The sequence below is a fragment of the Dama dama genome, chromosome 13 (genome assembly GCF_033118175.1).
Source record: "Dama dama isolate Ldn47 chromosome 13, ASM3311817v1, whole genome shotgun sequence".
Lineage (NCBI taxonomy): Eukaryota > Metazoa > Chordata > Mammalia > Artiodactyla > Cervidae > Dama > Dama dama.
This window is the reverse complement of record NC_083693.1, coordinates 33,690,517-33,716,485: the sequence shown is the minus strand read 5'-3', so window position 1 is coordinate 33,716,485 and position 25,969 is coordinate 33,690,517. Positions and strand designations below refer to the sequence as shown.

At 49.5% G+C, this 25,969-nt stretch overlaps 1 protein-coding gene across 1 annotated transcript in view; it reads left to right on the top strand.

The window, feature by feature from the left end:
• The window catches only part of RASGRF1 (Ras protein specific guanine nucleotide releasing factor 1), a 101,383-nt gene that overhangs the window by 5,298 nt on the left and 70,116 nt on the right, over window positions 1-25,969 (top strand). The window contains exons 2-3 of the mRNA XM_061159618.1: window positions 18,283-18,389; window positions 25,771-25,918. Of these exons, the coding sequence (XP_061015601.1) occupies window positions 18,283-18,389; window positions 25,771-25,918 (255 nt within the window). The remainder of the gene's footprint in view (window positions 1-18,282; window positions 18,390-25,770; window positions 25,919-25,969) is intronic.

Here is a 25,969-nt window from a genome sequence, read left to right as displayed (position 1 = left end):
GTAAAGCACACCGTAAATGCCAAGTGCCAGAATTCTCCATACTCAGGAGTCCAGACTCTCTTCCCACCCCTGCCTTGGGTCAGGAGCTCACAATGTTAGGCTTGATATGTTGGACTCGCTCACATGGTCCCTCCTTGCCCCACACCAGTCCCTGGCCACATGGCAATCCTTGGGACTGAGCTTCTAGAGGATAAACGTGACTATGTTCTAGGTCCCTGAGCATGTCGCTGTCTTCCATTGCCTTTGGGAAAAAATGCAGGTTCTCCAGCATCACCCAGAGCACCCAGCAGGCTCCAGCCTCCGCCTGCCCTGCCAACCCTGCCCCATCCCCCCCCCCCAGCCCTCCTTCCTCACCTGACCCTGCCTCCTCTTCCCCACCTCAAGGCCTCTGCAGAAGCCGCTCCCTATGCCTGGAATGATCCCCCCATCCCCAGGTTTAGTGACCAACTTCTCCTCCTTCAAAGACCTCCTTTTAGGTCTTAGCCTAAAAGTCATCTCCTGAGCACCCCCACCCCCACCCTGTGGGAGCTAGAGGAGCCCCAGATCCCCCATCACAGGCTTGCACAGCCCTCTCTCCTTAATCCACATGGCTTATCAGGCTAGGCTTATTTGATGTATTTAGCTGGTGGTTTGTGAAGGGTCTTCCTTCTCCCTATAGAATGTAAAGGCTGGAGGGCACGTCTTACATCCAGTCCCTTCCCCTCATTGTCTTGACAGCCCCATGAGGTTATCCCTGATAACCATTTTTGAGGTGACAAAACTGAGGCTCAGAGATGGTCAGTAACTTGTCCAAGATTACAGAGCGCATACTTGGCAAAGCTAGCCTGTGAACCCAAGTCCGTGCATGTGTGCAGTTGTGTCCAACTCTTTGTGACCCCATGCACTGTAGCCTGCCAGGCTCCTCTGTCCATTGGATTTCTCAGGCAAGAATACTGTAGTGGGTTGCCATGCCCTCCTCCAGAGGATCTTGCCTATCAGGAATTGAACCCAAGTCTCCTGCATTGCAGGTGGATTCTTTACAACTGAGCCACCGGGGAAGCCCGAACGCAGGTCCATGTGACTCTAAAACCTGCGCTTTCCAACCACAAGCATAGCACAGAGACGGGCTGAGAGACTGCTTGAGTTTAGCATCCTCTGCCAAGAGAAATGAAGAAAGAGAGAGAGAGAGAGAGAGAATTAACAGCAAGCAAAAGGATGGTGCTGTCTCTCTGGTGACACCTGGGAAGCAGCTTTTGTTTCTGCTTGGGTGGGAGACTTGCAGCCTGAGTCCCTGGAGTTGGGGATAAGCCCCCCAAGGCAGGCATCCATACCCCATGGGCTGTCTGGCATCTGTGGGAGCCTGGAGCCAGTGCCTGCATGCACAGAGCCAAGAACAGGACTCAGCCCCCTGATGTTTATGCAGGAGAGTCGGTGACGCGTGCACTTAAGGGGGGCCCAGAACACTGCCAACGCCTAGACGCCTCCAGGAGGGCCCCTGTCGTGCTGGGAGCAGCTGTGAGCCTCGGACACCCCCGCTGCCCATCCCCTCCCCAGGTCGGAGAGGAAGGCGCAGCCCCCAAGCACATGGCTTCAACTCCCGGCTCATTCACTGAGGGGTTTGTCCACCCCCAGCAGTGACGTGGAATTGGGTAAAAGCCACATGGACTGACTTTGGATTCTGGCTCTGCCAGCTCCCAGCTTGGGAAGGTCTGCAAGCTCTCTGAGCCTCAGCGTCCCCATCTGTGAGATGGAGTCTGTAACTCAGCCTGCCCTGCCACTTGTTCTGAGTGTCCTACTGGGTGCTGTTTGTAAAGCCTTCGCTTAGTACAGTTGCTGTTGTTTAGTTGTTCAGTCATGTCTGACTCTTTGTGGCCCCATGGACTGTAGCCCACCAGGCTCCTCTGTCTGTGGAATTTTTCAGACAAGGATGCTGGAGTGGGTTGCCATTTCCTTCTGCAGGGGATCTTCCTTATCCAGGGATTGAACCCAGGTCTCCTGCGTTGCAGATGGATTCCTTACCACTGAGTCACCGAGAAGCCCCCTCATAGCACAGTAGGTCCAATCAATACGTTATAACTATTGTGGCTTCCCTGGTGGCTCAGACCGTAAAGAATCTGCCTGCAACACAGGAGACCCAGGTTCGATCCCTGGGTTGGGAAGATCGCCTTGCAGAAGGAATTGGCAACCCACTCCAGGATTCCTGCCTGGAGAATCCCATGGACAGAGGAGCCTGGCAGGCTACAGTCCATGGGATCACAGAGAGTCAGTCACGACTGAGCAACTAACGCTTTTGCTTTCATTGTGGCTTCACCTTTCATGGTTATGACAAGGCTCTTCCTCCACAAAACAAAGACCCAGATCCCCTGTGTCTCTGGAAGGTTTGAAGTGAGCCAACACAGACCCCTGACCCTGGATATAAAGATAGGATGGGAAATCTTAACTCAAAGAACCTATGGGTTTCTGAAAAGGTATGAGTGAGCATGCCCCTGAAAGAGGGAAAGTGGTTGCAGGAGCTTCCTTCATCCATGGTGACCATGCCATCACCCAGCCCTATGGATTTCACCTCCTAAATCTCTCCCAGACCATCCTGTCTGGTCCCTCTCTTCCTCCAATGCTCCGGTCCAGGCCACCATCATCCCATCTGGACTTAGGTGCAGGCCTCCTAACGAGTGTACTAGTCAGCATGGGTGACGTCATGCTGCAATAACAAGCAAGCCCCCAATCTCCAGGAACACAACAGAGGCTTATTTCCTGCTCAGACTTTAGGTCCCATATGGTTGGCAGGACGGCACTGCTCACTGTGACTGCTCAGGGACACAGCCTGACATAGATTCATCCTGACGCCTGCCTCCACAGTCACCTCCACCGAGGGCAGATATGTGGCCAATCTCTCCCTGGTTCTTAAAGCTTCCCCCCACACACAGAAGTGGACCACTCTGGCCACAGTTCAGGGTGACAAGGCAGGTCACGTGGCTTCAGTTCAAAGGTGGTAGGGACATGCAGATCAACCATGAAAGCCGGGCTCTAGAGGTGTTGGGAGAACCGTCTCCATACATTCACCGCATCCTGCCACGTATGTGCCTCTCTGCAGCCAGAGCACTTTCCAAAACGCAGATCTAGTCGTCTCTCTCACACACACACACACACACACACATACACACACACACACGAGTAGCTGAGAGAAAAGCAGAAGCGCCGTCGTGATGGGTGTAATGACAGGAAGCAGAGATTGTGCCCAGCAATGTGTGCTCACACCTACAGGGCATCTCTTCCCAGCCTGGGGGCATCAGAGAGACTCCACCCAGAAAGGGGCAAGTAGGACGGTGAATGAGGCTTGCAGAGAAGACAGAGCTGGCCCCTAAAGCCCATGTGCAGGTTACAGAGCACAGCGAGGAGCTGGCACAGGTCTCGATGCTAGAACGGACTGCTGTCAGCTCCAGGCTGGAGAGATCGAGAAAGAGGGAGGAGAGAGAGGAGGAAAACCCATCAGGAGGCAGGAGGTCAGGTCGGAGAAGGCTGTCGAATGGAACCGTCACAAAGGCCTGAATTTGGGGAGTGTGAGAGCACTGAAGATTCCACCCTCTCTATTATGCGTCACCCTGCACTGTGCCCCTGAAACCATCCCTGGCTCCCACATGCCCTGGACTGCACAACCTCTGGATCTTCCTACCTCCCGGGCTCGGTAGTGAGCCCGTGCAAGCTCCAGGTGGTCTCCATACCTTCTCCTCCAGCCACCACTCTGATAGAGCACCTTTGCAGCTGACGGCTTACAAAGCTCTTTCCATGCCTAGCATTTCGTGCAACACCAAGGTAACCCTGCTGCTCCTGCAGTTGTACATGGGTAAGAGCTCACCCTTGCTCGGAAGAAGCTCAGAGAGATGGAGCTCATCTCTCCACAGACACCTAAGTGTCTGTGTCAAGCCAGACCCCGAGCCCTCACTAATAAATGTCAGGCTTCCTGGTTCTGGTTGTTAAGATCAGAGGACATCCAGGCCTCTGTTGTTAAGTTCAGCAATTTATACTTAAAGACCACATCTTACTAAACGAGCAAGGCTAATGCTGTTTCTTTCCCCTGAAAAAGAGAGAATTATTTTCAAGAAGATAATTCCTAGTTGAATTTTGATTTATTTTTCAAATTGGAAAATCTAACTAAGACCTTAAAGTGAAATTAATTTTAGAAGTGTGAATGAATGAATTTTTAGCCGCTGTAGCTGGCATTCCAAAAACGCGTCTGGAAATTCAGACAGACTTGATTGACTTTTCCTCTGTCAGACTATATGAGTGAAATATAACCAGCTTTGTGGAATTGCCTCTTAGACTCTTAGCCAAACTCAAGGAGTTAGTGAAATAGCTTGGAAGCACTAGTCAATCATGCAGCATTCTCTGTGTGCCCGTTTACCTTACCCCTAGCCTGCTGCTGCCCGTCTACCCTTTCCCCGACAGTGGGTCTTCCCTGCCCTACAGCTACACTGGTTGTCGCCTGGACTCCCCTCACCTCTCTGTCGGATCCACAGGCTTTGGGGAGCTTGGGGGAAGGACTGGTGTTCTGGATGGAGAGCCCATACAGTGTGGGCACAGGTGAGGAGAGGCAGGTGTGTAATTACATCTGAGAGCTTCCTGGTAGTCTGGGCACAAAGGGAAGCCAGCCAATTATGGAACACTCATTGCCTCCCAGAAAGTCACAGTGCAGTTCATCCAGTAGGAGCACTTGTATACCCCCAGGGGCTTACATATGGGAGACTGCTGGGAAGTGATGAGGACTTCAGGGGCGGAATCACTGCAGAAACAGAGCTTCACCCCCCATCAGTGGCTCCCACTGGCTCTCAGGGCAGGCTGATCATGCTCACTGAAGATCACACTCCTTGAGGCTACAATGCTGAGGTCCAAAAGATAGTGTCCTGGTGACTGGATAATGCAGGGGGCAGCTTGGATAACCTGGGAAGTGGATGGTCAGTTAGGCACTCTCAAACAGCCACTGCCTTTTATTTTAAAATTTTAGAATTGGTAATATAGTCCCATGGTTTGACATTCAGAAGTTACAAAGACGTATGCAGTGATAATGCTGCTTCCCACTGCTAACCCTGGCAATCTGGTTCTCCTCCACAGAGGATTTTGATGTCACCAGTTGCTTATGCATTCTTCCAGAGAGATTATACATGCAAATATATGCAAAGGTATATAGATGTATGGCCATATATATGCATGTCTGTATAATTATATAAATGGCAACATACTGCAAGCACTATTCTACACGTTTTTCTCACTATATTGTGGAGATAGTCCTCTATATTGATTGTCTTCATCCTTTTTTACAGCTACATAGAAGGAATTTTTGCTTTGCTGAAAGAAGGAAAAAATTCCAGTCTGGCTAGGTCTGTCTTTCACCTTCTGTCAAAAACCCAGTTAGAAATGACCTATGTACAAATGTGTTTACTAATTTCAGGTCTGTTTATAAGAAAAAAGACTATAAATTACCCAAATGTCCCTCAAGAGGAGATAAGCTAAATAAACTGCAGCACATCCACACAGTGGAATACTATGCAGCTATAAAAAAGGTGAGGGCAGTAAATATACTTATAGAGAGCTATCTCCACAATATAGTCAGAAAAACACATGTAGAATAGTGTTTGCAGTTTGTTACCCTTTGTATAATTATACAGACATGCACATATATGGCCATGTATCTATATATCTTTGTATATATAATCTTTCTGGTGTGGTAACCAGGCCCTAGGAGGACCATGACTTGAGAACTCAGAGGCAGAGGTCAGTGAAATGAGGCCACTCAGAGCAGGGTAGGTGGGAGGGCAGGTAGGGAGAAAGTCATGAAGTGGCTTCCAGACTCCAAGTGGAGTCATGTCAAGTGAGGTGGAGGGTGTGAGTAGGCAGGGTCCTTTCTGGGTTGGTGTGAGAGTACCAGTGGGGCTGGTCAAGGCCAGTACTTCTGTTGAGTCGGACCATTTGGAACACACTGTACCCAGGGACACCCCTCTGTATGCCCCAGACACAAGGGTGGTGCAGCCAGGGCAGGGAGGAAGCAGCCTGAAGAGCCATTCACTGTGCTACAAACACTGTGAGACAGGGCAACGTGCAAGCGTCTGAGGGGGCCTGGCCTGAGTCAGCAGGACCTCTTCTGCAAAATCCAGAGAGCAGATGGGCTTCCCCTGGGATCTCAACGGTGAGAGGTGGAAAGGGGCCTCAGCTGATGGGGAGCCTGAGTGGGTGGCCCCTTATGGAGGGAGAGGTGGACTTCAGGCAGAGCACTGCACACACACACACACACACACACACACATATATACACATGCCGATGAGGCCCCTTCAGGTCCTCTCTAGCACAGTCCTGTTTGCACTGGGACCTCCACAGCATCAGGCAGAGAGGGCTGACTGAGGGACAGGGCCAACTGGGACCATGGTCCCAAAGATGGACCAGGAGGGAGGAGCCAGGCCCGTGGGGGAGAAGCTAACCGTATCTAACCAGGCCACTGGAGTGGAACCAAGAGGAAGGGGTGGGGCTGACCAAGAGTGATGGCCTCCATCCTGCCGCTGACCCCAGCCGACCTCCCTCTTGGAGGAGACAGCGAGCAGAGGCCCAGACAGGACAATGGGTCTGGTTTCTGGTCAAGGAGCATGAATCAGAGGGGATAAGACCAGGGGCAGGGAGACCAGAGGGAATGGTTTACCCAGTTGGAAGATGAGGAACCTTGGAAGCAGGCACAGTGGTGAGGATGGAAGAATGCACAGTGCCAGAGATATCCAAAGCAGAGAACTTGGTGACCCATTGAATATCAGAAATGAGGAAGAAACAGGAGCTGAAGGTGTTGGAAACAACGCCCCAAATGGCTGATTCAGAGTAATCCTTTGATCTTAATACAGCTCTGACGCTTCAGTTTCTAAGCCTCTCCTGTGCCTCTCGTGTGTGTATCTGTGCATATGCATTGTTTATTTGAGGAGGGTTAGTTTACAACAGCAGTGTATTCCCTCATAGCTCCAGAGGCTAGAGGTCTGAGACCAAGATGCCTGCGGGGCCATGGTCCCTTTGCAGTCTCTGGGGAAGAGTCTTTCCTTTCTTCTGCTGGCTCCTGATGGCTGCCAGCAATCCTTGGTGGTCCTTGATGTGTAGATTTATCTCTCCAGTCTCTGCCTCCCTCTTCACGCGACTTCCTTCCCTGTGTGTCTGTCCAGATTTCTCTCTTTTTATTAAAGCCTCTTCTTGTTAATCCAGTATGACTTCATCTTCCCTTGCTTACATCTGTAAAGATCCTATTTTCAAATAAGGTCTTTTTAAAAAAAATTTTATTGGAGTAGAGTTGATTTACAATGTTATGTTAGTTTCAGGTGTGCAGCAAAGTGAATCAGCTGTACGTATACATATATCCCCTTTTTTAGATTCTTTTCTCGTATAGGCCATTACAGAGTATTGAATAGAGCTCTCATTAGTCATCTCTTTTACATAGAGTAGTTAGTATATATCAATCCCAAACTCCCAATTTATCCCTCCCTCACCTTTCCCTATTGTAACCATAAGTTTGTTTTCTACATCTGTGACTCTATTTCTGTTTTGTCAATCAGTTCCTTTGTACCATTTTTTTTACATAACACATATTTGCAAATAAGTTCTTAGTCACAGATTCTGATGGACATGAATGTTAGGAGGGCACAATTTGTACCCAGCATGTATATGCACAAGTGTGTGGTTTTTCTAGTAATTGGTCACTGACTAGTTGTTTTGATGGGGCTTCCCAGGTGGCTCAGTGGTAAAAAATTCCTCCTGCCAATGCAGGAAACTCTTCCATGGATCAAGAAGATCCCCTGGAGGAGAAAATGGCAACCCCCTCCAGTATTCCTGCCTGCAAAATCCCATGGACAGAGGAGCCTGGTGGGCTACTGTCCATGGGGTCACAAAGAGTCAGACATGACTGAGTGACTGAGCACACAGCTTGTTTAGACCCATCACTTGGACCTGGCAAATGATTTGAGTGGTTTAAAAACCATTATTGAGCACTTTTATGAACCAGGAGCTTTCACAGCATCATGTTTTGCACAACCCTGTGAGATTTGTAATATCCTCCCCTTTTTGTGAAAGAGAAAACAGGTCCACAGAAATGAAGAGATATATTGAAGACACCAAGGCTAATAATATATAATGAATTTAAACCCAAGTGACTCCAAAGCCTAGCATGTGCCACAGCTCCAGGGTCCCAGAACACTGGTTTCATGGAATGTTGATAGATCTTCCAAAAAATGAAAAGTGTTCCATGGTGAGATAAGTTCTGGAAGAAGTTCCTTCAGGGACTCCCCTGGTGCTCCAGTGGCTAAGACACTGCACTTCCAAAGCAGGGGCCTGGATTTCAATCCCTGGTCAGGGAACTCTATCCCACATGCCACAACTAAGACCTAATACAGCCAAATAAATAAATATTTTTAAACAAGATGCATCATTAAACATATTTAAGAAAATAAGTCCCTTCATTGCACGACTGCTCAGGGCCTTTGTGAAGTGAGTGGGCCTCCTCTCCCTAAAGAGACATAAGCCTCGTTAATGGAAAGCCATGGCCCACACCTTTCCAGACAACTCACCCACCTGAGAAGTAAATGCAATGCCACCTGCTTTGTGGCATTTGCTGTGCATCAATTAATTAATGATCTGGGCTCCCGTGCCGTGGTGACGCATGCATTCAGTCACCCATTCAGCAAACGAAGGCCATTCCAAACCATTCCAAACCCAGGCCAAGGCACAGTGCCAGGCTCTGGGGACATTCTTGGTCAGGAATCATTTGTTTGAAAGGAGCAGGAGCCCATTTAAAGCAGCTTAAGCAATGCAGGATTGTATTGTATACAGTAGTACAAAGGAATGGTTACTGTGGTAATTAATGGAACCCACGGAGCAAACCTGTGTCCAGGTCTCCAAGGCCTGGACCAGAAACATCTCTCTCTGCCCTGTCCTCCCCACCCCCACTCTAGTTCCATGCTCTCCTGTCTCCACTTCTCTCTGAGACGTTTCTGCCTCCTCCTTTGTTGTTGATACTTCGAGTTCAACACACACTGCTCATTAATTTGGTCTCTCCCTGTCACTGTTCCAAATAACTGAAAATTCCTGAATGGATGGCATGCGTCTATGGCTGCTCCAGGACGAGGAGCTCCAGGAGAACATGGGGGGATGAGTAGGGGAAAGAGGTGCTTCTTCTGCAGACACTGCTCCCTGTTAGGGGTTCACAGCACTGGGTGAACACTGGGACCAACAGGAGGGCTTTGAAAAACACCAGTGCCTGAAACCTATCCCCTCCCTGTTCCCTGCTCCCACGTTCTGGTTTAATGTGCCTAAAAACGGCTCGAGCATCCATGTCAGCTTAGATTCTCAGGTATCTCTACTGGGAGGCCCAGATCGAGACTCTCTGCTCTACAGCAAGTCCCCTACATACCAACCTTCAAGTTGTGAACTTTCAAAGATGTAAACGTGTGTTCGCATGTCCAGTCACTTGAGTTAGTTCACGTGTCTGGCGTACCTTGTCACGTGCGTGCATCCTCTCCAAACGGTTGTGCCTCTGTGCACTTTACTGTCCAGTACTATGTAGAATACAATAGTGCAGTGTCTTTTTTGCAAGCCCAGGATGTCTGGAAGCAAGCATAAAAGCAGCGGTGATGTGGCTGGTACTACTGTGCTTTTCAAGGTACTGCATTGTTAAGACTAAAACTGTTTAATTTTTGTGTTTGTTTTTTATGTATTGCTAGTGGGAAAAGTATTCTAGACCTATCACAGTACAGTACTATGTAGCCAATCTTGTCAGTTGGGTACTTAGACTTATTTTGTTGGACTCATGAAGAAATTGAACTTACGATCGTGCTCTTGGAACAGGACTTGTTGTATATAGGGGACTTACTGTGATAGGAAAGATAGTAAAAAGTCATTACAAGAGGATAATGGCTTTGATGGAGAAGCATAGGGGCTGGCATGCCAGACAGTCCAGAGGGAGCAGGAAAGACATCCGTTAAGGCCTGAGGGTGAGAAGTGCCCGCACCTTGCAGAAAGCACTAGGTTTCACAGGCTTCCACGTTTGTCGCTGATTACTACCGTGAGATGGACAGTGTCTGGGTTTACAGTGGAGACAAAGAACATAGGCTGAATTCACAAAGGAGAAGTCACTCAGGTAGAGAGTGAAAGGTGGAGAGACCTTGACTTTGCGTGACTGAGACCACTCATGCGTGGTTGACCAGGTGGGTGTCAGAGTCATGCCCACTTGCCAGGAAGCTTCCCAGCTGGCTCAGATGGTAAAGAATCTGCCTGCATGCAGGAGACAGGTTCAATCCCTGGGTCAGGAAGATCCCCTGGAGAAGGGAATGGCAACCCACTCCAGTATTCTTGCCTGGAGAATCCCATGGCTAAAGGAGCCTGGCGGGCCTACACTCCATGGGGTGGCAGAGTTGGACATGACTGAGTGACTAACACTTTCACTTTCCACTTGCCAGGGGGAGAAGCAGAGGCTGCCCAGAGTCCCTGGTTCTGAGTCGCACAGCCAAGCATGGACCCCACTGTTGGGACTTCCACCTGCTCCACCTTTTGTAGGGTGACCAGGGGTCCTGGTGTGCTCAGGACTATCTTGGTTTTAGCTCCAGAAGTCCTGTGCTCACAGAAGTGCCTCAGTTCAGTTCAGTTCAGTTACTCAGTCGTGTCCAACTCTTTGTGACCCCATGGACTGCAGCACGCCAGACATCCCTGTCCATCACCAATTCCCAGAGCTTGCTCAAATTCATGTCCACTGAGTCGGTGATGCCATCCAACCATCTCATCCTCTGTTGCTCTGTTGTTCCCTTCTCCTCCTGCCTTTGATCTTTCCCAGCATCAGTCTTTTCCAATGAGTCAGTTCTTTGCGTCAGGTGGCCAAAATATTGGAGTTTCAGCTTCAGCATCAATCCTTCCAATGAATATTCAGGGCTGATTTCCTTTAGGATGGACTGGTTGAATCTCCTTATAGTCCAAGGGACTCTCAAGAGTTTTCTCCAACATCACAGTTCAAAAGCATCAATTCTTCAGCACTCAACTTTCTTTATAGTCCAATGCTCACATCCATACATGACTACTGGAAAAGCCATAGCTTTGACTAGACGGACCTTTGTTGGCAAAGTAATATCTCTGCTTTTTAGTATGCTGTCTAGGTTGGTCATAGCTTTTCTTTCAAGGAGCAAGCATCTTTTAATTTCATGGCTGCAGTCACCATCTGCAGTGATTTTGGAGCCCAAGAAAGTAAAGTCTGTCACTGTTTCCATTGTTTCCCCCTGTATTTGCCGTGAAGTGATGGGACTGGGTGCCATGATCTTAGTTTTTTTAATGTTGAGTTTTAAGCCAATTTTTTCACTCTCCTCTTTCACTTTCATCAAGAGGCTGTTTAGTTCCTCTTCACTTTCAGCCATAAGGGTGGTGTCATCTGTGTAACTGAAGTTACTGATATTTCTCCCAGCAATCCTGATTCTAGCTTGTGCTTTGTCCAGCCCAGCATTTCGCATGATGTACTCTGCATATAAGTTAAATAAGCAGGGTGACAATATGCAGCCTTTGATGTACTCCCTTCCCAGTTTGGAACCAGTCTGTTGTTCCATGTCTGGTTCCATGTCTGGTTTCTTGACCTGCATACAGATTTCTCGGGAGCCTGGTAAGGTGGTCTGGTATTCCCATCTCTTGAAGAATTTTCCACAGTTTGTTGTGACATATAGTCCCAGGCCAACTGGGATGTTTGGTCACCGCATCTGTCAGTGGTTCCCCCATGTTCTGCACCCTGTGGAGGTGCGGAAGCCCCCCAGCCAGTTGGGATAGGCAGGAGGCGAGGGGGAGGCTAAGCACAACCAGGGTCGCTGGTCATCCCTAGAAAAGATGGATATTGATAGCGTTTACCCAGAACACCCAGAGACGCCCCATCTGCCTTCTGGACTACAAGCCTGTGAGATCCTCAGGCGGTCGCTGGCGGTGGAGCACTCTCTGGTTCTCTATGGTAGTTACAGAGCTCCAGGGAGCTGGGCTGGCCAAAACGAGGCCTTGACCCCAGGATCTAGAACCAAAGCAGGCCAGTGGGTCCCCCATTCCTGCCTAAGCCCAGGCCCCTGTCGCAGGTCATAATTCTCTGGCATCTAGAAAGTCTGTCCCCAAACACCCAAACCAACTAGAAAGGAGTTTAGGGAGGGGAGAGTGTGTGGGGGCCCAAGGACATGTGTCTGGGCTTCCCGGACAGGGTAGAGAAAGAAAGAGGAGCCCCTAACCCTGGAAGCAGCCAGTCACCAGCCTGAGCAAGAGGAGCCTGAGCAACTCAAGGAAGACAAGGGCCCCATATTTGGGCTGGTTTCTGCAACTGGTGATGCAGCTGTGGCCAGGTGATCTCACTTGCCATGTGGACAGAGGCTGGGAGAAGGGGCAGAGGGACTTGGAGGGGTAGAGAGGAGAGAGGCAGCGAGAGAGATACAAGGGGAAAGGGACAGAGAGGTGCAGAGGTTCAAAAGGGGCCAAGAGACAGAGAACAATGGAAATAACAAGATTAGGTGACTTTCCTGGTGGTCCAGTGGTTAAGACTCTGCCCTCCAGTGTAGAGGGTGAAGGTTCCATCCTTGGTTAGGGAATTAAGATCCTACATGCCTCATGATGGTTTAGTTGCCAAGTCATGTCTGACTCTTGTGACCCCATGGACTGTAGCCCCCCAGGCTCCTCTGTCCACGGGATTTCCCAGACAAGAATACTGGAGTGGGTTGCCATTTCCTCCTTCAGGGGATTTTCCCAACCAAGGGATTGAACCAGAGTCTCCTGCATCTCTGGCATTGGCAGGCAGGTTCTTTATCACTGAGCCATAGTGCAGCTGAAAAATAAGAACAAAATCAAAGAACCAGAGAGAAGGGGAGATGGTATTTTTCCTGCTCTAAGAACCAAGAGGTAGGCTCCTTGGAGCAGCCAAGCCAAAGGCAGCCCCACTCCCCACTGAGGATTCAGTGATGGGAAACAGCCTCACCCTGGGTCCTGAGGGCCATCATCAGGACAGAGCTTCAGGCTCAGGCATACCAGGCCAGCCGCTCTCAACCTGGCATCCTGTCTCTCGTGCACACCTGTGGGCAGCCAAGCCCAAGGGTTGGCATCCAGGGATGGGAGTGGGGTGGGGTGATTGCAACCAGCAGAGGATGGGAGGTCAGTCTTGAACATCCTTTGGGTAGGGACCAGCCTGTTTCTTGCTGTGCGGCAGTGCATCTACCCACAAGATGGGCAGTTGTTCCTTTGATGTTGCCCTGAGCTGCTGAAGTGGCTCAGGGCTGGACAGTCATCACATTTTTGCTCCCAAGTCCACAGCAACCCATACAGGCCAAGAAGTCACCTATTTTGGGAACTCCCTTGGTGGTCCAGTGGTTAAGACTCCATACTCCCAGTACAAGGGGCCTGAGTTCCATCCCTCATTCAGGGAACTAGATCCCACATGCCACAGCTTAAAAAAAAAAAAAAAAAAAAAGATACTGTGTGCCACAAGGAAGATTTGTCACAGTCAAATAAATAAATTGTTTAGTATCTGGCCTTCTCTAGTTGCTCAGATGGTAATCTGCCTACAATGCAGGAGACCTAGGTTTGATCACTGGATCGGGAAGACCCCCCTGGAGAAGGGAATGGCAACCCACTTCAGTATTCTTGCCTGGAGAATCCCATTAACAGAGGAGCCTGGTGGTGGGCTACAGTAAACTACAGTCCATGGGCTTACAGAGAGTTGGACACGACTGAACAACTAACACAACAAAACATCTAAAACATCCTTCTTTCTTAGCATCCTCCTGGAGCCTCTGGCTCACCCGTTCTCTCCGTAGGTGTGGGTTTCGTTCTTTCACGGTGAACTGCACTTCCTCTCTCAGTCTCTGTGCCCCTGTGTGCTTTTCCTTCTGTCTCTCTGTACTTCCCTGCAGCTCTCCCTCATCCTTTGTCTCCATTTCCCTCATCTCCCAAGTCCCACGTCCAGGGAAGTCTCATTTATTTGGCTGCCTGAAGTCAGGTGGGGTGATGACTCAGAATTGCCAGGTGGAAGTTTTACTTTCCCTTAGTGAACACTTTCTGCTAGTCAGTCAGGCAACGTGGTTGTACAGGCCAGCTCTCAGTGGGGAGGTTTACAAGCACAGAGGGAACACTCTAGTCATCTGAAGCGCTTACATTCCAGCCCAGGGCAGCCCTCAGTCCTGGCTCAGCTGGGCCGTTTCCTGGCTGGTGACCTTGGGCAAACCATGGTGCTTGCCTCCGCTTCCCCAGTTAAGTGGAGGTGATCCATTTCACACCTGGGGTTGAGGTGATAATGTGTGCTGAGAACCTGGCCTGATGCCCAGGGCCTCTGATTTCCCCTTTATCTACAGCCAAGCGCCACCACCGCTCCCAGCTGCCAGCACTGCAGGCCCTTTGGTTTCTGCCCTGAAGATGCTCTGCAAGTTCTCCAGAGCTCACTGTGACATCCGTAGCCAGCTTCCTTGGAGATGCAGTGGCTCTTGCCTGCTGTTATGGCCGTATGCACATCCCTCCAGCCAGCAGGCCACTTCACCTGCACTTCTAGCCAGTCGGTTATTCAGGGTCTAGGTGCTATCTCTAAGGATGAGAGATGCAGGATGCTTGTGGGAGAAAGGTCCCAGGACCTGAACTGGAACAGTGGCGATGGGGACACATGCCAGGCCACACAGTAGTGGGATGGACGGAGGGGTAAACTGGCAGCTTGCGGTGGAGGGGGTGTGAGGGGCTGGGGAAGGGGCCTCTGGGAGCCCTGTCTCTGGTCTGAGGGACAGAGAACTGAATATCAGCACCTGTCGAAAGCCAGAGAACTCTCCTAGAGACTGCCCTACGGAGTGACGTAAGTCAGGAAGAGAAAAACGAATATCGTATCTTGACGCATATATGTGGAATCTAGAAAAATGGTACTAATGAAGCTATTTGCAGGGCAGAAATAGAAAGGCAGATGCAGAGAATGGGCTTGTGGACACAGGAGGGGACGGACAGGTTGGGACGAATTGAAAGAGTAGCACTGACATATATACACTGCATGTGTAAGACAGATAGCTAGTGGGAGGCTGCTGCACAGAACAGGGAGCTCAGCCCTGTGCTCTCTGATGACCTCGAGGGTGGGCTGGGGTGGGGTGGGAGGGCGGCCCAAGAGGGAGGGGACATATGTATACATAAAGCCGATTCATTTTGTTGTACAACAAAAATTAACACAACATTGTAAAGCAACTATATTCCAATAATAAATAAAGTTTTGGATGTTAAAAAAAGAAAAAACAAAGCCAGATGTTTCTGAAGGCCAGATTCAAGCTGGGGCTGGGGAGGAGAAGGGAGGCGACTTTCCTGGCTTCCTTCCTCACAGTCAGTCGTCCAGCTGAGGTGAGGTGGCAGGGGGTTACAGTACACAGGGTGGCAGGTAGACATCTGCTTATCCGTGAAGCAAGACTGCTTAGAAAGAAGGTTCTTTTTAAAATTATTTATTATTATTTGGAGGATAAATGCTTTACAATATTGTGTTGGTTTCTGCCACACATCAACATGAATCAGCCATAGGTATACATTTGTCCCCTCCCTCTTGAACCTTCCTCCCACCTCCCACCCCATCCCACCCCTCTAGCTTGTCACAGAGCACCGGTTTTGAGCTTCCTGCGTCATACAGCAAATTCCCACCAACTATCTGTTCTACATACGGTAATGCATATGTTTCAGTGCTGCTCTCTCAATTTTTCCCACCCTCTCCTTTCCCTCCTCGTGTCCACAAGTCTGTTCTCTAAGTGTGCGTCTCCACTGCTGACCTGCAGAGAGATTCATTAGTACCATTTTTCTAGATTCCATATATATGCATTAACATACTATTTGTTTTCCTCTTTCCATAATATTTGTTTTCCTCTTTCTGTCTTCACTCTGTATAACAGGCTCTAGGTTCATTCACCTCAGTAGAACTGACTGGTGTGTGTTCCTTTTTATGGCTGAGTGATATTCCCTTGTGTACGTGTACCACAACTAGAAAGAAGGTTCTGCTGGGAGGGAGGGGCCTCAGCCAAGCCCACCACCTGCTTGCAGCTCTGAGTAGCCAGACTCCGGGGCCTCCACCAAGCCCAGCTGGCTCCTCCCCAGGGCGAGCAGCTCCGGGTCCCCCCACGGCTCTTGGGGGAAGGAAACTACGCCTGCCCTGGGAATGGCCAGGGCCACGGGTGAGTCCAGCCAGCTCTGACTGTACCGAGTTCCCCTGGGGACTCTCTGGGGACCCGGCAGCCCTGCTGAGCCCGTGTGGAGCTGAGAGGACCTTGTTTTGGAGTTAGGACCCTGAGCCTCCCCTGGCCAGAAGTGCCTTCAGGTAGGGACCTTGCCTTTTCCATCCTTCACCCCAGCATCAAGCCCAAGATCTGAGTGGACGGTAGGTGCCCGGGGGAGGTGTTATTCTGGCTCCTTTCCTTTCCAGCTATGTGACCTTGGGCAAGTGGCCTGACTTTTCTGCACCTCACATTTATCTGTGGTCAACAGATCACAAGACCTGTTCCACTTGATGCATTTGGGGATACACAAGATCACAGGGCTCCCAGAGGCCCCTTCCCCAGCCCCTTCTACCCCCTCCACTGGCATTTCATCGTATAGCCAGATCTCTGAACCTGGAGCCTATTAGACAGAGTGAAGTTAAGTCAGGCATGTGTGAGCTCTCAACCCCTGGGGATATGGAGAATGTGCTAGCTTGTCGCCCGCAGCTGCATGTGTCACCCGCTGCCTTCTCCAGGGAGGGGGGAGTGCCCACCGGAGCCTTCCCAATTCAGTTACGTGTGGCTGCAGCTGACATTTCATTCTACAGCCAGATCTGTTTCCTAGGAAACGAGTGAGAGACATTGACTGTGCAGCGCACACGCACATGCACACACACACACACACCCCACGGGCTGCCACCAAGAATGACAATGAACAGAAAGACAGTAATGTCAGCGGAAGCAAAAAAATAAGTTTATGCCCTTGTGCTGTTGCTCCCTGCTGCCCGGGCTGCAGGGGAGGGAGGAACAGGGGACAGCACTCCCTGACGCAGGACCACACAGTGGCCTGCAGGGCATCTTGTGAACAGGCAGGTTTTGGGGGGCCCCCTCTGCACCTCGCAGCCTCTCTCCTCCAGGGCCAGACCCAGGTGGCCTCCGCAGGTGGGGTCCCAATTCGTTGCTTATGCACCTTCTCTCTGACTGAGTCTGCTCCCAGCTTCCCTCTCCATCCTGAAACTGGCACCCTAGACTCCTGTCTGCAACCAGAAAGACACAGTCCTCCAGGCACACACAGTCTGCATGTCCACTCCCATCCTTGACTCCCTGACACCTGCCCTTTATCCTGCCAATGCCTCCTCCAGTCTCTTACATCCCACCCTCCTAAGGTGCTCAAGCCAGAGACCTGAGAATAGTCCTTCCACTCAGTTCCACCATGCAGGCCTCTCCTCCCGCCCAGCCTCAGCTCTGGCATGCCTTATTCCCACCCCTGGTACATGCCGTGCACTCTAGATGTCCATGCTCCCTCCATGTTCTTCCATCGACTGAAGTAAAACCTGGACAAACACCTCGTCCTCTGGAAAGGCCTCCGCTTTTCCTGGGCTGAATCAGTGCGTGACTTTCCCTGGGCCCTTTTTGCTTACCTCCATGAGGGTAATGATCATTGCACTGCATTAATGATAGCAAACATGTGGGCTTACTAGATTTCCGGCATTCTAACAGCTTAACAGGTATTCGTTCATAGAATGATATTACACTTGTGTCTATTGTTGGCTCTTTGCTGGCCTGGCAGCTTGGAGAGCAGGCCCCCCATGTGACCCAGCTCTAAGTCGGCCACCAGCTCCCAACATAGAGCTGGCTTCTGGTGAGCTCTACTAGGGTCTGTTTCTTGCTCTAAGGCCAGGACATAGTAGAATACACAGAATGTTTTTGTGGAGTGAATGAAATGAATGCTGCCCTGAGTGGGTATCCAGTTCCCAGAGGGGATGCTCTCTTGGTGTGTTTCCTCTGCCTTTCTCCCAGCATACCTGATGGTTTAAAACCGGCTTTTGTGCAGTCTATTGGCAAAGAGGGCTCTGTGGGTTTTGCTTCCTTCTTACAATAACCTAAGCATAGGTTCTATTACATTGTACAAAGCCTGCCTTAATCAGAGCTTGAAACTGCTAAATAGAATGGCATTGAGATGATCATAGATAATGAGTGTGTGCCTAGCAGATGTGGCAGCAGAGGGTTTTGCAAAGCAGCCAGATGGATGACAGGAGACGCTGCTGATTCCCTGCCCATCACCCTGGTAATTGGGGCTGTCTTCTTTTTCTTTGGGCAGCACTATTTCACGGTTAACTTCAGCCACGAGAACCAGAAAGCCTTGGAGCTGAGGACAGAGGACGCCAAGGACTGTGACGAGTGGGTGGCGGCCATCGCTCATGCCAGGTACGCCTCGGCCACCCCAAGGTCCAGGCGGGAGACTGGGCCCCGTCCTGGGCAAACTCAAACCCCGGGAGGGGAAGACATGGAGAGGGAGCACATGGAGGGAACATGAAGCTATAAGAAGGGCGTCTTGACAGGTCCACCCTTAGAGACCCGGGGCTCTGATGTGCTTCTCCGGGGTGCACAAGGAACCAAGCGCCCCTGAGGAACAGCAGGGTGGCCTCCTGCCTCCAACCAGATGAGCTTCTTTTATTATCCCAGGAGAACTGAGTCCAATTTGATTGGATTATAGGGTTTTATTACAGGACTTCCCAGGTGGCTCAGACGGTAAAGAAGCCACTCACAGTGCTGGAGACCCGGGTTCAATCCCTGGTTTGGGAAGATCCCCTGGAGAAAGGAATGGCTACCCACTCCAGTATTCTTGCCTGGAGAATTCCATGAACAGAGAAGCCCGGTGGGCTGTAGACCATGGGGTCACAAAGAGTCAGACACAGCTGAGTGACTAAGCACAAGGTTTTATGGTCACCAAAAGCTAAGACTACCTGAGTTCTAACCCGGATACTGCAGGAATGTGCTGGTCCTGTCTTTTTTCTGGGCCTTGGTCTTCTCTATAGACTGAAATTCTCTGTGCTTAGATGTGCAGATTCTTGGCCAGCTCTTCCCCTCCTTCCCATCCATGTGTGCCCCTCTCTGGAGGGACTCACTGGGCCAGGTGGGGAGAAGAGCAGAAGGAGAGTGCATGCAACAGAGAAAACAGGGGCTTCAAACTGAACGGAGTCTTCCTAGGTTTGGGGGAAATGATGGGCTTGGGGGCTGGGGTGTGGCCCCAGAGCTAACAATCCCCAGCAGGGCTGAGTACTCTCAGGGAGGATGGACACCCAGACTCACCCCTTCAAACAATAGACCTTTCTGGCTGAGTGGATAATGCTGTGTTTCTGTATCTACTTTTCTACAAAATGTAAGCTTTTGGGAGCAGGGACCAAAGGCCTTATACAGACAGTTCAGTTCAGTTCAGTCGCTCAGTAGTGTCCGACTCTTTGCAACCCCATGAATCACAGCACGCCAGGCCTCCCTGTCCATCACCAACTCCCGGAGTTTACTCAAACTCATGCCCATCGAGTCAAAGATGCCATCCAGACATCTCATCCTCTGTCGTCCCCTTCTCCTCCTGCCCCCAATCCCTCCCAGCATCAGGGTCTTTTCCAATGAGTCAACTCTTCCCATGGGGTGGCCAAAGTACTGGAGTTTCAGCTTCAGCATCAGTCCTTCCAATGAACACCCAGGACTGATCTCCTTTAGGATGGACTGGTTGGATCTCCTTATAGTCCAAGGGACTCTCAAGAGTCTTCTCCCACACCACAGTTCAAAAGCATCAATTTCTCGGCGCTCAGCTTTCTTCACAGTCCAACTCTCATATCCACTGGAAAACCATAGCCTTGACCAGACAGACCTTTGTTGGCAAAGTAATGTCTCTGCTTTTTAATAGGCTATCTAGGTTGGTCATAATTTTCCTTCCAAGGAGTAAGCGTCTTTTAATTTAAAATAGCTGTGAAAAGAAGAGAAGCGAAAAGCAAAGGAGAAAAGGAAAGATATTCCCATTTGAATGCAGAGTTCCAAAGAATAGCCAGGAGAGATAAGAAAGCCTTCCTCAGCGATCAATGCAAAGAAATAGAGGAAAACAATAGAATGGGAAAGACTAGAGATCTCTTCAAGAAAATTAGAGATACCAAGGGAACATTTCAGGAAAAGATGGGTTCGATAAAGGACAGAAATGGTATGGACCTAACAGAAGCAGAAGATATTAAGAAGAGGTGGCAAGAATACACAGAAGAACTGTACAAAAAAGATCTTCACGACTCAGATAATCACAATGGTGTGATCACTCACTTAGGGCCAGACATCTTGGAATGTGAAGTCAAGTGGGCCTTAGAAAGCATCACTATGAACAAAGCTAGTGGATGTGATGGAATTCCAGTTGAGCTCTTTCACATCCTGAAAGATGATGCTGTGAAAGTGCTGCACTCAATATGCCAGCAAATTTGGAAAACTCAGCAGTGGCCACAGGACTGGAAAAGGTCCGTTTTCATTCCAGTCCCTAAGAAAGGCAATGCCAAAGAATGCTCAAACTACTGCACAATTGTACTCATCTCACACGCTAGTAAAGTAATGCTGAAAATTCTCCAAGCCAGGCTTCAGCAATACGTGAACCGTGAACTTCCAGATGTTCAAGCTGGTTTTAGAAAAGGCAGAGGAACCAGAGATCAAATTGCCAATATCCTCTGGATCATCGAAAAAGCACAAGAGTTCCAGAAAAACATCTATTTCTGCTTTATTGACTACACCAAAGCCTTCGACTGTGTGGATCACAATAAACTGGAAAATTCTTCAAGAGATGGGAATACCAGACCACCTGACCTGCCTCTTGAGAAACCTGTATTCGAGGGTCAGGAAGCAACAGTTAGAACTGGACATGGAACAACAGACTGGTTCCAAATAGGAAAAGGAGTACATCAAGGCTGTATATTGTCGCCCTGCTTATTTAACTTATATGCAAAGTACATCATGAGAAACGCTGGGCTGGAAGAAGCACAAGCTGGAATCAAGATTGCCGGGAGAAATGTCAATAACCTCAGATATGCAGATGACACCACCCTTATGGCAGAGAGTGAAGAGGAACTAAAAAGCCTCTTGATGAAAGTGAAAGAGGAGAGTCAAAAAGTTGGCTTAAAGCTTAACATTCAGAAAACTAAGATCATGGCATCTGGTCCCATCACCTCATGGGAAATAGATGGGGAGACAGTGGAAACAGTGTCAGACTTTATTTTTTTGGGCTCCAGAATCACTGCAGATGGTGACTGCAGCCATGAAATTAAAAGAGTTACTCCTTGGAAGGAAAGTTATATAGACAAGGGCTCAGCAAATGTTGAGTGCAGGAATGCAAGGATGGATGGACAGAAGTTGGATATTGAGTGTATGTGTGGGTGGTAAATGATGGATAAGTGGATAAATGAATAATAAATGAAAGATGGATAAGTGGTGAAAGTGAAAGTCGCTCACTTTCACTTTCAAAAAGTCGTGTCCGACTCTTTGCGTCCCCATGGAATTCTCCAGGCCAGAATATTAGAGTGGGTAGCTGTTCCCTTCTCCAGGGGATTTTCCCAACCCAGGGAATGAACCCAGGTCTCCCACATTGCAGACGAATTCTTTACCAGCTGAGCCACCAGGGAAGCCCAGATAAGTGTTAGAAGTGTACACAAAGGGGACTTCCCTGGTGGTTCGGTGGTTAAGAATCCACCTTGAAATGCAGGGGACATGGGTTCGATCCCCAGTTGGGGAACTAAGATCTCACACACAGAGGGGCAACTAAGCCTACGAGCCAAACTAGAGAGTCTGTGTGCCACAATGAAAGGTCCTGAATGACCCAACGAAGAGTCCTCCTGCCACAACTAAGACCTGATGCAGCCAAAGAAATTAAAAAAAAAAAAGACAGTAGCAAATGTTGGAGAGGGGGTAGGGTAACTATAAATCACACGATGCTGGTGGGAGCATAAAGTGGTTCAACCACTTTGAAAAATTGTTAGGCAGTTCCTTTAAAAGTGAAACATATACCTACTCTGTGACCTAGCAGTTCCACTTCCTAGTATTTATCTCGAGAGAAATAAAAAACATCCACAGAAAGTCTTACATGCAAATTTCCTTAGCAGCTTTATGCACAATAGCCCCCAAACTAGAAATAGCTGAGGTGTCTATCAACAGGCAGATGTAGGAAAGAACCTTGATGCATCCTTGCGATGGAATACCGCTCAACAATACAAAGGAATCCACTGCAAATATGTGTAACAAAACAGATAGCCAGGATGCGGAGTAAAAGAGCCAGACACAAGACAGTACATGCTGTCTGATTCCTGTTATCTGAAAGTCTAATAACACAGGCAGAACTAAACTGTGGTGACAGAAATCCAAACAGTAGCTACTTCTGGGGTATGGACTGATGAGGAGGGGCACAGGGGAATTCTGGGGTGTTGGGGATTTTCTTTATCTCAATCAGGGCATATGCATTTATCCACCTCAATCAAACTGTACATTTACGGTCTGTGCATCCCATTCCCAAATTCCCCTCAAATTTGTTAAATAAATTATGTCTGTTAGCATGTTTTAGTTCTCTACTGCTACAGAACAAATGTTCACACACTTAGTAGCTTAAAACCATACCCATTTCTCTCAGTTCTGTGGTCAGAAGTCTGGACTGAGACTTGGCTGTGGTCTCTGCACAGAGGTCATGGACTGAAGTCAAGGAGTCAAACTTCTGACCTCGAAGTTCTGGAGATATCTCTGCTTCCAAGCTCACTCCTATTGTTGGCAAGAGTCAGCTTCTTATAGGACCACATCCCTGCTGGCTGGTGGTCAGGGAAGGCTCTCAGCTCCATCCTGTAGCACAACAGTCTGGCCATGTGGTCCCCTCCATCCTTGAGCCAACAGTGATTCACCAAATCCTTCTCCAGCCCCAAATCTCTGACCACTCCTTCTGTGACAGCCAGAGAAAGCTCTCCATTTTAAGAGGTTCATGTGGGGCCTTCTCTAGTGGTCCAGTGGTTAAGACACCACCATCCAGTGCAAGGGATGTGGGTTTGATTCCTGGTTGGGGAGCTAAGATCCGACATGCCTCAGGGCTGCAACTAGGACCCAGTGCAGCCAAATAAATATTGTACAAATTAGATGAATAAATAAAATAAAGGCTTATGTGATTAGGTAAGGCCCACCTAGAGAATCTCCCTATCTTAAGGTCAGCCCAAAGAGTGGGCGTCCCAGGTGACTCACTGGTAAAGAATCCACCTGCCAGTACAGGAGACATGGGTTCGATCCCTGGGTCAGGAAGATCCCCTGAAGAAGGAAATGGCAACCCACTCCAGTATTCTTGCCTGGAGAATCCCATGGACAGAGGAGCCTGGCAGGCTATAGTCCATGGGGTAGCAAAGGGTCGGACACAACTGAGTAAGGAACACATTCACAGAGGAGCATCTTCTGATCCTTTTCTGAGGGAAAGTTTTATTTTCAAAGAGAATGGGAAGAGAGGTTGGAAGAAGAAAAAGGAGAGACCAGAAGTCCCAAACCAATTCTGACTCCTCAACTCTTGCCAAGGCCACACTGGACTCAGACACAGGCTTTTTTGCTTTGGGCCAGCACATTTAAGGGGAAGATAAAAACTAGCTGCTGAAGCTACAGTTAGGTTGTCTAAGAGATGTGGGCATTTTGGCCCATGAGATACCTGCAGAGAGACAGTGAGCTGTCCCCGGCTGGTGTCAACCCAGAAGTCATGGCCACCCAGAAGCTCTTCAGGTCAGATACTATGCGGATGGACAACCGTAGCACAGACTGAAGGGCTGAGAGAAGCCAACAGGGTCCAGTCTGGCACCGAGCGTGCAGGTCTAGATGTGTTTTCAGAGGCATCTTTAATTTGTGGAGCAGGTTGGCTGGCCATAGGTCTTCCATGGTGGCCTGGCAGGCTACAGTCTGTGGGACCACAAAAAAGTCAGAGACAACTGAGGGACTAACACTTTCACTTTGACACAACATAGTAGAAGATATGTACAACAAGGTATGTACAAAAATAAGCACATAGTGTAGGAACAGGTATAGAGACACAATGTACTCTGCCGCTGTATGCATAGTAGTCTAGTATTATGGGATGCCTTTGGGCTATGTGTCTGTACAGCAATGTATAAAATGTAACACCAAGTGTGGCTTATGGTCTGGAGCTCAGTAAGGAGAACTAGATGGAAACTGGACGGCCACCTGGAGAGCGCAGACCTGACTCTTCAGGAACTGTGCTGCGATTCCAGCTCCAGCTTCAACGCTCAGTGACTGACTGTCATTCAGGGGGGCAAGTCACCTCCCCTCTCTGGGCCTCAGTTTCTATGTTTATAAAATGAGACAGTTGGCCTTTCGTGATTCCTGAGTGTCCTTCCAGCTCTGAGAGTCTGTGAGTCTATAAAGACAGTGCTGCACAGAGGTGCAGATGGGCCTAGCGTGTGCTATACAGAGTCAAGGAAGTCAGAAAGAGAAAAACAAATTTCATATAGTGTCACTTATATGTGCAATCTGGAAAAATGGTACAGATGAACTTATCTGCAACGCAGAAATAGAGTCACAGATATAGAGAACACACTTACGGACACCAAAGGGGCAGGAGCAGGGGGAGGAATCGGGAGATTGGGATGGACATATATACACTGTGTATGAGACAGATGACTAACAAGAACCTGCCGTCCCACACAGGGAACTCTACTCAGTGCTCTGCAGTGACCTAGAAGGGAAGGAGCTCCAAAGAAGAGGGGATATATGTACACATATAGATGGATCACTTTGCTTATAGCAGAAACTAACACAACATGGTAAATTTATGCTCCAATAAATCGTGTTTTTAGAACAGGAAACTGGGGGAGGAGGAGGCAAGGGAGGCAGGCAGAGAAGACAGGGGAAGGGGAGAAAGGGAGGCAAAAACAGACCAAACTGTCCTGCCAATAAGACTCCAGATCCCAGTTTTGAAGCACCAGTAAGAACAAACTGATGAAGGCTCTGAATTTTCACACTGGTGGAGCAAGGAGGAGAGACCAGCGGTGTGAAAACGGACTCCTTCCTGCTCTCAACTGCATCTCCTTTGCAAGTCAAGATAATTAAGCCTCTTGGGAAGTTGGGAAAGCATTAACACCTGATACTCTAGTTTAAATTCATTATAAGAGATGTACCAAAGCCTTATTTTAACCAAAGAGTTCTCTCTTGTAGCTTGTCGTTTACCTCTAGAAGGGGGTAGGGGAGCAAGCATGGAGCTTTGATTTGAGGATCAGGTGTTTTCCTCCAGGTACGGGCTCCAGGTCCTCTGCCCACCCTCTGCCCCTGCCACCCCCCTGAGGAGAAGCTGCCAGCTCTTTCCACCACCCCTCCCTGCCCCTTCAGAGCACCGCTGGGCAGAGCCTCCTTCTCTGACACCATCAAGGGTCCAGTCTCCCCTCCCCACCGCCTCCGTCACGTAGCCCCTCTACTAGAGCAAAGCTGTTTCCCTGTCCTCAGCCTCCTGGGATCCTCATCTCCATCCTGGGGGCTTGTAGGGAAGCAATTATTGTCCCATTTTGCCATGAGGGTCCCCCATAGTTCTCTGGGACTTAAAGAACTTGTGTGAAGTGGCTTCTGAGTTTGTGACAAAAGCCACTGTCTCTAAGCTGGCTTGCCACTGGCCAGCTGCATCCAGGGAACCTGGAAGGTCACGTCAGTAGATTCCAGACTGAACAGTGTCCCCCCAATTTAAGCAGGAGGTCATTGGTGACCCCAGAGAGGCAGCCGCTCCTGTGGGTGCAGTGTCCTACCTGCCCTTTCCCTCTGTCCACAGCTACCGGACCCTGGCCACGGAGCACGAGGCGCTGATGCAAAAATACCTGCACCTGCTGCAGATCGTGGAGACCGAGAAGACAGTGGCCAAGCAGCTGCGGCAGCAGATCGAGGACGGGGAGGTGGAGATTGAGCGACTGAAGGCAGAGGTGACCACAACCCCGGGAGCAGAGGAGGCTGGCCAGGGATCCCGGCCTCCA